Genomic DNA, 12,794 nt, shown 5'->3' on the forward strand with positions numbered 1-12,794 from the left:
CAGCATAATTCACGACTTATCAGATACTGAAGCAGTCCATGTCCAAATACAGCAAGACCTGGACAATATCCAAGCTTGGGCTGACAAGTGGCAATAAACATTCGCATCACACAATGTGCCAGGCAATGACCATCTCCAACAAGAGATAATCTAACCATCGCCCCTTGACAATCAATGGCATTACCATCACTGAATCCCCCACTATCAACATCAGGGGTTACCATTGACCAGAAACTGAACTGGACTAGCCATATAAATGCTGTGGCTACAAGAGCAGGTCAGAGGCTAGGAATCCTGCGATGAGTAACTCACCACCTGACTCCCCAAAGCTTGTCCACCTTCTACAAGGCACAATTCGGGAGTATGATGGAATACTCTCCACCTGCCTGGATGAGTGCAGTTCCCAAAATACTCAAGAGGCTTGACACCATCCAGGACAAAGCAGCCCGCTTCATTGGCAACTCGGCTACAAACATTCACTCCCTCCACCACTGACGTACAGTAGCAGCGGTGTGTACCATCTACAAGATGCACTGCAGGAATTAACCAAGACTTCTTAGACAGCACCTTCCAAGCCCATGACCACTACCATGTAGAAAGACAAGGGCAGCAGATAGATGGGAACACCACCTGTTGGAAGTTCCTTTCCAAGTCACTCACCATCCTGACTTGGAAATATATTGTCGTTCCTTCGCTGTCGCTGGGTCAAAACCCTGGAACTTCCTCCCTTAGAGCATTGTGGGTATACCTACACCATATGGACTGCAGCAGTTCAAGAGGGCAGCACACCATTACCTTCTCAAGGGCAACTAGAGATAGGCAATAAACACTGGCCCTGCCAGGGAAGCCCACATCCCGTGAATGAACAAAAAAAAAACCTGACATCAACTAACTCAGCACAGACCACGAATAAAGCCTGGCAAATAGCTGGTACTTGTATCACATTGGAAAATGAAAAATGAAAAATTTTACACTAAATTATTAAGTAGTGACATCTAAGTCATTACTTTGAGCTCACAGCTATTAAAAATCGGCAACATATTTGGGAATCATGGAAATTTTAAATTGCTAAAGTGGACACTAAACTTAGGTGTGCTTTGAAGTGACCTGGTCCTTAAAATTGTAATTAGCTCCTTTATCACAGATCATGTGGACTGTGCCATTTCTGTGTCTTGTTTCCAGTGAACTTGGTGAGCTTCGAGAACGTGACCACAAGGTGGCAAAGACCATAGAGAAAACACAGATGGAGCTAACTAATGCATTGCTTGATGCGCAGCAAAAGGCCAAGTGAGTCTGCAGTGTTCTGACACAGCCAAATAAATAATAAGATTAAAAAGAAAATCTTTGAGTGCTGTAAATTTGAAACATGGGGTTCCATCAAGGAAGAGGCATGCATTATTGTGGACATGGAAATAAGTTGCCTTAATGATTGAAAGGATTTGGGGTTTCAAACTTAGCCCTAGGTTTAATAGGATGTTTAGGTTTCACATGGTCTATTTCAATGTGAGCAAGTGACTGGTGATGAGACTAACCAGAGGAGAAAGCTCCAGAACCCCACAACCTTCTGGATGAAAAGATTTCTCCTTGTATCCCCTCTAAATCTCCCATGTCTTACCTTAAATCTACGGCTCCTGGGCTCCTCAGCCAAGGAGAATAGGGCCTTCCTATCTTCTCTATCTAGACCTCTCATATTTTTATACACATCGATTAGGTCTCTCCTCTGTTCCAAAGAAAATAGCCCTAGCCTATCCAATCTTTCCTCATGACTAAAATTCTCCAGTCCAGACAACATCCTTGTAAACATCCTCTGTATCCTCCCTTGTGCAATCACATCTACCCCATAGTGCAGTGACCAGAACTGCAAGCAGTACTCCAGCTGTGGCCTAACCAGTGTTTTATATAGTTCCAGCATAACTGCTCCCTGCTCTTATATTCTATGCCTCAGCTAATAAAGGCACGTCTCTTGTACGCAGCTTTGACTACCTTATCTATTTGTCCAGCCACCTTCAAGGATCTGTGGACATGCACTCCAAGGTCCCTCTGTTCCTCTGTGCTTTTCAGCATCCTACAATTTGTGTATTGCCTTGTTTTGTTAGCCTTCCTAATTGCATTTTCTCATACTTCTCCTCATTGAACTGCATTTGCCACTGTTCCAACCACCTGACTAGCCCATTGATGTTTTCCTTATAAACATGGCCAATTTTTATATCATCTCTTTTTGGTTCTTTCATGAGATGTGGGCATCACCTCCAACATAAGCATTTATTGCCCATCCCTAACTGCCTTGTGAAGGTAATAGGGAGTTGCCTTGTTGAACTGCTGAACTCCACCTGGCATAGGTACACCCACATTTGCACACTACATCCCTTAATCCCTCTGTTCCTCTATGCTTTTCAGCATCCTACAATTTGTGTATTGCCTTGTTTTGTTAGCCTTCCTAATTGCATTTTCTCATACTTCTCCTCATTGAACTGCATTTGCCACTGTTCCAACCACCTGACTAGCCCATTGATGTTTTCCTTATAAACATGGCCAATTTTTATATCATCTCTTTTTGGTTCTTTCATGAGATGTGGGCATCACCTCCAACATAAGCATTTATTGCCCATCCCTAACTGCCTTGTGAAGGTAATAGGGAGTTGCCTTGTTGAACTGCTGAACTCCACCTGGCATAGGTACACCCACATTTGTACACTACATCCCTTAATCATACCCCTACATTCAAGTCCAAATCATCGATATATACTGCAAAAACAAAGGACCTAGTACTAAGCCCTGCGGAAATAGCCTTTGAGTCACAAAAACACTCATTGCCTGTTACCTTTTGCTTCCTGTTTCTGAATTTTGGATCCAACCTGCCACTTTGTCTTACATCATGTTACCAATCTGTCATCTGGGATCTTATCGAAAGTCTTGCTAAAATCTGTATCGGCAACATCAAATGGACTACCCTCCTTGTTACCTCCTCAAAAAATTCAAACAAGTGAGCAGTGGTGTAGTGGTGAATTTTGAGGTGCAGGAGCTCTAGGAAAATGTGTTGGCCATATCATTTCCAAATCTACTATTATGTTGTCTTCCTATGTATTAATCATTTGAGTCCCCAAAAGTCAGTTTTAAGTGAAAAATATTAGTGCTGTTAGGCATTTTATTTTGAACCATGTGGTATTTAGGATCATTAGCCTTTAACATAGCTAGAATTTCATTAAGCAACTGTTTCATTATTGAATTCAAGCCTGTTAAAACATGCATTACAGAAAAATTTACTTACTTCTGATGGGGGATGGTATATAGAGGGACCACTGCTTTTCTTGATCTGTATTAATAACCTAGACCTGGGAGTACATGGCACAGTTTCAAAATTTGCAGATGATGCAAGACGTGGAAGTATTGTGAACTGTGAGGAGGATAGTGATAGACTTCAAGAGGATATAGACAGGCTGGTGGAATGGGCAGACATGTGGCAGATCAAATTTAATGTAGGGAAGTGTGGAGTGATACATTTTGGTCAGAAGAACGAGGAGAGGTGACATAAAATAAAGGGTACAATTCTAAAGGGAATGCAGGAGCAGCGGGACCTGGGTGTATATGTGAATAAATCATTGAAGGTGACGGGGCAGGTTGGGAAAGCAGTTGATAAATTATACTGAATCCTGGATTTTATAAATAGGGCCATAGAGTATGAAAGCAAGTAAGTTATGAGCCTTCATAAAACACTGGTTCAGCCTCAATGGGAGGGATGTGAAGGTTTTAGAAAGGATGCAGAAAAGATTTGCGAGAATGGTTCAGAGGATGACTTCAGTTACGTGGATAGATTGGCAAAGCTGGGGCTGTTCTACTTGGAGAAAAGAAGGCTAAGAGGCGATTTGTTAGACATTAGACAAAATCAAGAAGGGTCCGGATAGAATAAATGGAGAGAAAATATTCCCATCGGCAGAAGGTTATTAACAAAAGAACCAGAAGTGACATGAGGAAAAACTTAAAAACTCTGAAGAAGAGTCATATCAACTGGAAACATCAACTCTGTTTTTCTCTATTCACAGATGCTGCCAGACCTGCTGAGTTTTTCCAGCATTTTCTGTTTTTATTTCAGATTTCAAGCATCTGCAGTATTTTGCTTTTATCTTGCATGAGGAAAACCTTATTTATGCAACAAGTGATTTGGATCTGGAATGCATTGCCTGAGTGTGTGGTGGAAAAAGATTTAATTGTGGTTTTCAAAAGCGAACTGGATAATTATCTGAAGAGGAGATTTTACAGGACTACGTGGAAAAGGCAGAGTGGGACTAGCTGAGTTGCTGTTGCAGAGAACTGACGCAGAAACAATGTGCTGAATGGCCTCCTGTGCTGTAACCGTTCTATGATTCTAGTATAGATATATTCAAGGAACTTGATAAACACATGAGGAAGAAAGAAGTTGAAGGTTACCCTGATTTTGTGATCAACAAGGGTGGGAGGAGGCTAGTGTGGAACATAAACACCAACATAGATGAGGTGGGCCAAATGCCCTGCTTCTGTGCTGCAAATTCCATGTAAAGCTGCCAGCAGGGAAGACAAACATACCACTTTTCACATCCTCAGACCATCACAGCCAAGAAATTAATGTGAAACGCTCTCTCCCCACCCCCTACACTCCCACACTCTCTCTCTCTATCTCCCCACACACACACACTCTCACACACACACTCACTCTTCCCCCACCTCCTCACACTCTCTCCCTCTTTCTCCACCTCCTCACACCTTCTCTCCTTCACCTCCTCACACTCTCTCACTCTCTCCCCATCTCACACACTCTCTTTCTCCCCCACTTCCTCACACTCTCTTTCTCTCCCACCTCCTCACACTCTCTCCCCTACCTCCTCACACTCTCTGACTCTAGTCACTCACTCATTCAGATGATGGTGGTCCCTGCTCGGGCTGCCTTACGCCCTGCTCCAGCCTGCTTGGGCCCTGCTATGGCTGCCTTGTGCCCCTCTCAGGCTCACCTGAGCCCCGCTCCTGCTGCCTTGCACTCTAGGCCCTGGAACTTACCTTTGAAACTTACCTTCCCATGCTATCTGCTCGCCCCATCACCGGCAGGTTCCTCCCTGCATTTGCTAATTATAGGCTCACTGAGAGGCCGGTATAGGCCAGAGAGAAACCAACCCGTGATTGGGTGAACAGCTTTACAGCATTTTTCAAATATAAGTCGGTTGAATGTCCAACAAGTTTGGTGGACATCATTGGTAGACAAGCTTACTTTAAATAGAAGGTGCCGGAGCGGCACCCTGGTGAGCTCGGCAGCACTACACCACTGCATGTGAGTCAGTCACGACCTTCCATTAACAAATCTGTACTTGACTGTCTTTGATTAATCCTTGTCTTTCTAAATGAAGATTTATTCTGTCCCATAGATTTTTTCCCCCAATAATTTCCCACTGCCAGGTTACTACTGACTGACCTGTAATTAGTCAGTTTACTCCTTTCTCCATTTTTAAACGATGGTATAAAGTTAGCTATCCTCCAGTCCTCTGGCACCATATCTGTAATCAGTAAGGATTGGAAAATGGTGGTTGGAGCCTCCACATTTTTTCTCTTATTTCCCTTAACAGCCTAGCATACCTTTCATCCACACTTGGGAATTTATCCACTTAAACAGAAGTTAAGCCGCTTAATACTAGGAAGATGGGAACATAGGAAATAGGAGCAGGATATTGCCATTCGGCCCCTCGAGCCTTCTCTGCCTTTCAACGAGATCATGGCTGATCATCTACTTTAATGCCATTTTCCCGCATTATCCCTATTTCCCTTGATATCTTTAATATATAGGAATCTATCGATCTCTGTCTACTAAATATCTACCCTAGAGAGCTGTAGTTAATTCCAAAGATTCACCACCCTCTGAGTGAAGAAATTCCTGCTCATCTCATTCCTAAATGGCCTACCTCTTATTCTAAGACTTTGTTCACTGTGTCTCCTGATTTGAGACCCCACCACACCACCACCACCCCCCCCACCCCAAACCCAGCCAGTGGAAACATCCTTTCTGCATCTACCCTGTTGAGCCCATAAGAATTTTGAATGCTTCAATGAGATCACCTCACTCTTCTAAACTCTAGAGAATATGTAGTATAAGGATCTGGTACATAGAGTTGATGTGGGACACATCAGTGTCGCATTAAGAAGGAGCATGACCCAGAGCTAGGGTAAGCCTGAAGTGTTGGCCAAAGATGTGTTTAGACCTAGAGATGGAGATAGCTTCATGCCTGTACCCTTCATTGTATATATGCAGATAATTACAAGTAGTTGATAAAGTCTGGCTGTTAACATACAGAAGATTACGAAGACTTCTTTAACAGACATGTTCTGTGCCCTCAACATTATGTGTCTGCTTGGGACCAAAAAATCCTCAACCTCACAAGAATGCTGAAAAGCTAAGAAAAAGAAAATCTTCAACGGATTCTAAACTGAAAGAAGCTCCCAATTGAAGGTACAGATGCTGAGAAAATGCACTAGAAAAGCTCCAGACAGAAGAGCCTGGAAGCTAAAAGCAGTTTTGCTGCAGCAGAAGACTCCATTGAATGTCCTTTGGAAGTCCAGCTTCAGAGTGCAGAGTCGACAAAACCTGCAAGGATGAGATAAATCTTTTTAATTTCCAGGCTGCAGCCAGTCCTGAGAAGCCCCTTTTACTAATTCAGTCAGAAGCGCCAGTTGACTGAAACCCATCACTAATCCCAATCCCTGACTCTGTGCCTCAACATGTGGCCTCTGAGTTGAAAAGGAAAAGCAATTAATAATTAATTTACTCAACTCTCAGGAACATCACGACCATCCGAATCCTTAAACAGCAAACCTACAGTCACTTTGCTTGCCTCAATACTCACAATCCTACATCGCTGAATAAATCAAGTTGGCAGACGGCCGACCCACGCAGCCATTGTTAAAAATTCTTCTTCCAGAAGCGCGTCACAGCCATTTTGCGAAGCCAGCCAAAACTGTCATACATTTTTCCACAGTGAACTGTGACTTCATCTTGGAATCCTGTAAGCTCTTAAAGCTGTGACTGCTTAAAGGCAGAGAGAAAAATAAATGGTTACTGCACGGCAATTCTTAAAGCAAAAACATTTAAAGCTGTGACTGCAGAAAAAAATAAATGACCATGGATCAAAAGTCCAACTCATCAGATTGGTTTGGACCAAACCTAGGGCCAAATCCAACAGGATATTTGTCATCCTTGAAGCGACTTTTCACATTACTTGAGTACATCAGGCCTCAGTAAAAAAATCTGAGGGGATTTTTTTTATACTGGTTTGGTGATCTTGTTAATCAAGTTGTCCTGATGCAAGGCATTGATGTATCCACAACAGGCCTCGGGGAACTGTTATTAGCCTTTGATGAATATTTTAATCTTCAAGCTGAGGAGAGTTCAGAAAATCCTTGTAAATCCCAGGAAAGTGGAGGAAAGTACCTGAACACAACAACCACTGTGCACACCCTACAACATCCAGCCAGCATGCCACAACCACAAGGGATGCTGGAACCTGGTACCAGCCTCTCACCATCAACAACAAAATGCAGAGGTGAGCATACATACCATTAAACCTCCTTCTTGCCACAAGAATGGAACACGAGGGTGTCAGAGACACACAGAACTTTCCGGAAGCCCCAGTAATACATCTTTATGGGAAATCTGAGACACAAGTCCCAAATGATTTCCTTTATTGAAGAAGTGGATATGTTTCCAGAACTTTACCAGCAACTGGTAGTGAACAACAAGGAAAATGTCCTGTGGCAGGCAAAGCAAGAAAAAGCAGAGGTACAATCAGAGAACGTTCACCTCGTCTCAAAGCTGAATTGGAAGAACTCAACCTGAAGTACAGATGGGCATGACGGAAGACAAGAAATGTAGCTCTTAGAAGTCATTGCCTTGAAAGAATCTTTGGAGAACCTATAAGTGCCCTTGGAAAAGAGTTGAATGCTACTTCGGAGAAAGCTGCGTTGCAGGTATCAGTAATGAAAAAGCAGTACACTGATACAGAGTGAGAAGATGAGAGCTGAACAAGAAAATAAACAGTTGAAAGAGCAACTAATTGCCCTCCAGGATCAGATCCAAAAACAGTCCATTACCCTATTGGCAACATGACAGAATAAAGAATATCTTGAGTGGCAGAACAGGAGAACAAACTCAATGAGATTCTGTTAAATTACAAGAAAACTCAAGATGAAGTACTTGAGCTTCACAATGAAAAGGAAAACTTGTTTAAGGACCTTCACTCACTACAAAAATCCCTCGGGTCTGAGTTTGTCCCTCGGGAACATTATGAAGTGAGACAAAATGAATTTAATGCCACTCTGAAAGAACTGATGAACCAGTTTTCAGAGAAGACTCTGAAATGTTCACTGTTGCGGGAGGAGGCCAAGCGGTACAAGAACGAGACTGCAGCGCTGAAGGAAACAGTTGCACATTTGGAGAGAACCCTGCAAAAACATTACATTCCCAAAGAGGTATATAAAGAGATGAAAATCAAGAACATAGAATGACAAGCAAAAGCACATTTCTCACTAAAAAGTGTAAAGTCTTTCAAAAATGATTAGCAGAAGTGCAATTACAGAATGTGCACTTTAAAGGTAGCACAGAGGAATTGTTCTCTGCCAAGAAAAGTCCAATCAGCGGAGAGAATGCAACTTGGGGCAGCAAACAACTTGTTGAACCGATGTATGTCATCCGTAACCAGCCTTTCTCTCTCCTGAGCAGGGGTGCCTATGTCACCCTCGATCTCCTCCAGACAGTGGAAGGTGTCTCTACCACTGTCGTTTGCTAGCAAGAACAGCACGGTCCTGAGTGCTCAAACACAGGAGCATTCAGACTCGGATTTCACCTTCGATCTCTATACTCTCTTTGGGAAGCAGGTTATCATTCTGGGCCCTGGAAAGTCCCCAGTGGTCAGACTAACCTACCACCCACGAGATTCCCATAACTCCTCCAGTGAAAGCGGTACCAGAGAGTGACCAACAGTCTGAGGAGCCTCTATCTCCAACTACGACAATGATACAGTTGGTCGACACAACAACCACTGTGCACACACTATAACATCCAGCCAGCATGCCACAACCACAAAAAATGCTGGAACCTGGTATCAGTCTCTCACCGTTGACAACAAAACGCAGAGGTGAGCGTACCATTAAACCTTCTTCTCGCCACAGGAACGGTCTTCCTTAGCCTCAGAGGGCTTCCAGATGGTCCATACAGAGAAAGAAGAAGAAAAAACAGCCCCAAGGAGAGACATACCTTGTTTGTCCACCCCATAAGAAACAATCGAGAGTAACAGCAATGCAACAGCCAAACCGACCAGGCAAGGGTCAACATAAAGCAATGGAAGAAAAGAATGAAAACATACCCAAATGCCAGTCCAAACTCCAAGCCAACAAGAAGAACCAGAACCAACTGAATCTACCACTCTTCCGACAGAACAGTGAACAAGATGTGGAAGGGTTGTAAAGCCTCCAGACTGCCTGAACCTCTAACTTCAAGCACTTGATGGGGGGAGATGGGGTATTGAGAATACAGTAATAGCAATAGCAGTTGTTTGGTAGTACAGCACTTGAGTATCACTGAAAAAAGAAACATGTCGAAGCTTTTTGTCATGCACTCCATCGGGACCGTAACAAGAATACCAAATGTAAAGGGAACAACAATTTATACTTTATGAGCAGAGAGTGCTGATTGGTTGGCAAGTGGACTCTGACTGGTAGCAGCATTGCCATGGAGAATGCACCAATTAACTGATGACTGACAGTTAACTGCCAAGCTTTGTTTAAATTCAAACAAGGCAGGTTCACTCTGGTCAAAGCATTGCCTTGGGGAATGAATTAGAGAATGCCTGTTGCCTGTTTTGTTCAGTTGTTCAGGTGCAATGTGTGTACATTTTCTTTGTCTGCAAAGGACAGGGCTCTGTGTATTAATATATGTATCTTCTAGCACACATAAGTGCAGCACACAACGAGCCTAACTGATAACCTTAAATTACTTGTCAGTGTAATTCTTCGAACACTTAGGATCGTTTAGCAAATGTTGTCCAATTGCGGAATCATATCTAATGTTGGACACTGTGCTTTGAGTTTTGTAAACATGGGCTGGTTGGGTAAGGTCAATATTTTGCCTGTTGCAAACAGCCGAAGGGACTTGCTGTTTGATACGAAACTACATTAATACACAGAGCCCTGCTCTTTGCAGACAGAAAGAACATGTACAGACATTGCCCCTGTTTCAACTGAACAAAATAGGGGACAGCCATTCTTTGGTTCATTCCTCAGGGCAATACTTTGACCAATCAGAGTCTGCCTGGCTGGTTTGAATTTAAACAAAGCTTGGCAGCTAACTATCAATCACCAATTCCCGACGTCATCCCGCGTCATTTTCCCATCGGCGAGCGGGCCCCGCCCCCAAATCGCCGACAGGAAAATTCTGGCCAGCCTGTCTAAATCCCCTTGAAGCCTCTTTGCATCCTCCTCACAACTCACATTCCCACATAGTTTTGTGTCATCAGAAAACATGGAAATATTACATTTGGTCACTACACACAAATCACTGATGTAGATTGTGAATAGCTGGGGCCCAAGCACTGATTCTTGTGGCACCCCACTGGTCACAGTCTGCCAACCTGAGAATGTCCTGTTTCTTCCTACTCTCAGTTTTTTGTCCGTTAACTAATTCTCAATCCGTTCCAGTACATTGCTCCCAAACCCATATGCTGTACTAATCTCCTTTGTGGGACCTTATCGAAAGTCTTCTAAAAATCCAACCACATCTATTCTGTTTATTACATCCTCAAAAAGCTCTTAACAGGTTTGTTAAACATAATTTCCCTTTCATAAATCCACGTTTACTCTGCCCGATCCTACCATTATTTTCTAATGTCCAGTTATCACACCCTTTGTAATAGATTCTAGCACTTTCCCTATTACTGATGTCAGGCCAACAGGTCTGCAGTTCCCTGTTTTCTCTCTCCCTCCTTTCTTAAATAGTTGGGTTACATTTGCTACCTTCCAATCTGCAGGAACCGTTCAAGAATCTATAGAATTTTGGAAGGTGACCACTAACGCATCCAATATCTCTACAGCCACCTCTTTCAACACTCTGGGATGTAGATCATCAGGTCCAGGGGATTTATCAATTTTCAGTCCCATTAATTTCTGCAGTACTACTTCTAATACAAATTTTTTTCAGTTCTGTGTTCTTGCTAGTCCCTTGGTTCTCTAGCATTCCTGGGAGTTTTTTGTATTTTCCTTTGTGAAGTTTAGTTTCTCTGCTATTTGCGTATTGCCCTATTATAAATTCTCCTGTCTCTGCCTGTAATGAGCCCACATTTGTCTTTGCTAATCTTTTCCTTTTTACATACCTGAAGAAGCTTTGACAGTCTGTTTTTGTTTCCTGCTAGTTTACTTACATGCTTTATTTCCTCTTTCTTTATCACTTTCTTGGTCTTCCTTTGCTGAATTCTAAAATGCTCCCAATCATCAGACTTACTACTTTTTGGCAACTTATAAGTCTCTTCCTTTGATCTAATGCAATTGTTAACTTCTCTTGTTAGCCATGGTTGGAACACCATCCCTGTTGGGTTTTTGTGCTTCAAAGGAATGTATATTTGTTGTAAACCATGTATTAATTATTTAAACACTGTCCCCTGTCACCCAACTGGAACAGGAACTTGGTGTCGCTGACGTCATCATTGTGGGCCTGGAACAGGAAGTTGACACCCACACCACACCTAAGCGCATCAGTGGTGTTGCTGATGTCATCGTTATGCACCTGTTGAACGTTTGCCACCATTTTCTCACCTCACTCGCCACCCCGCTCACCTCTTTGCTTGCTGCCCCGCTCCCAACCCTTGGCCTCTTTGCTCACTGCCCCACTCACTGCCTGTAGACAGCAAGGGCATTGAGTGAGAGGGAGACAGTGATGGGTCAGTAGCGGGGCGGCCAGCAAGCAAGGTGGCGAGCAAATTGTAATCTTGATCCCAGGATTTTTAACTGGTGTTTTGAGTTCAACATCCTGAAAACTGCAATCCTTAAGCATGGTGAAAAAATACACATTTCATTGATGATGCGCTTGTTTAAAAATCTTTACATTGCTCAATATTAGGGATGGTCCTATTCTTTGGTGCAGGCAGCTGGTAGTGATGTCACAGACATTGTGACTGCATGTCTGGTGAATGCGCCCTCTGCAGTCGTGGTAGCAGGAAATTTAACCTTCTTTAAATGCTAGCCATTAGCGGTCTACCATCATACTTTTTAATGTAGTTTCCCAGTGTACCACAGCCAATTTGTCCCTCATACCTTGGTAGTTTGCTTTGTTTAGATTTAAGAGCGCAGTGGTAATGTTGCTGAACTAGTAATCTAGAGACCAAGGTTAGAGCTCTAGGGATGCGGATTCAAATCCTGCCACGGCAGCTGGTGGAATTTGAATTCAGTTAATAAATCTCAAATATAAAGCTAGTCTCAGTAATGGTGACCATGAAACTATCACCAGTTGTCACAAAAACCCATCTGGTTCACTAATGTCCTTTAGGGAAGGAAATCTGTCATCCTTAACTAGTCTGACCTACATGTGACTCTAGACCCACAGCAATGTGGTTGACTCTTAACTGCCCTCTGAAATGACCTAGCAAGGTCAGTTCGAGGGCAATTATGGATGGACAACAAATGCTGGCCTTGCCAGAGGCGCCCACATCCCATGAAAGAAAAAAGACCCTAGTTTCAGACTGAACTCCATCAAAGAATGAAAGAAATAAGACCCTAGTTTCAGATTGAACTCCATC

At 43.0% G+C, this 12,794-nt stretch overlaps 1 protein-coding gene across 1 annotated transcript in view; it reads left to right on the plus strand.

Moving 5' to 3' along the window:
• The window catches only part of axdnd1 (axonemal dynein light chain domain containing 1), a 248,778-nt gene that overhangs the window by 79,475 nt on the left and 156,509 nt on the right, over nt 1-12,794 (plus strand). Inside the window, exon 12 of the mRNA XM_078561454.1 lies at nt 1,183-1,287. Within this exon, the coding sequence (XP_078417580.1) occupies nt 1,183-1,287 (105 nt within the window). The remainder of the gene's footprint in view (nt 1-1,182; nt 1,288-12,794) is intronic.

This window comes from Cetorhinus maximus, chromosome 17 (assembly GCF_964194155.1).
Source record: "Cetorhinus maximus chromosome 17, sCetMax3.hap1.1, whole genome shotgun sequence".
Taxonomy (NCBI): domain Eukaryota; kingdom Metazoa; phylum Chordata; class Chondrichthyes; order Lamniformes; family Cetorhinidae; genus Cetorhinus; species Cetorhinus maximus.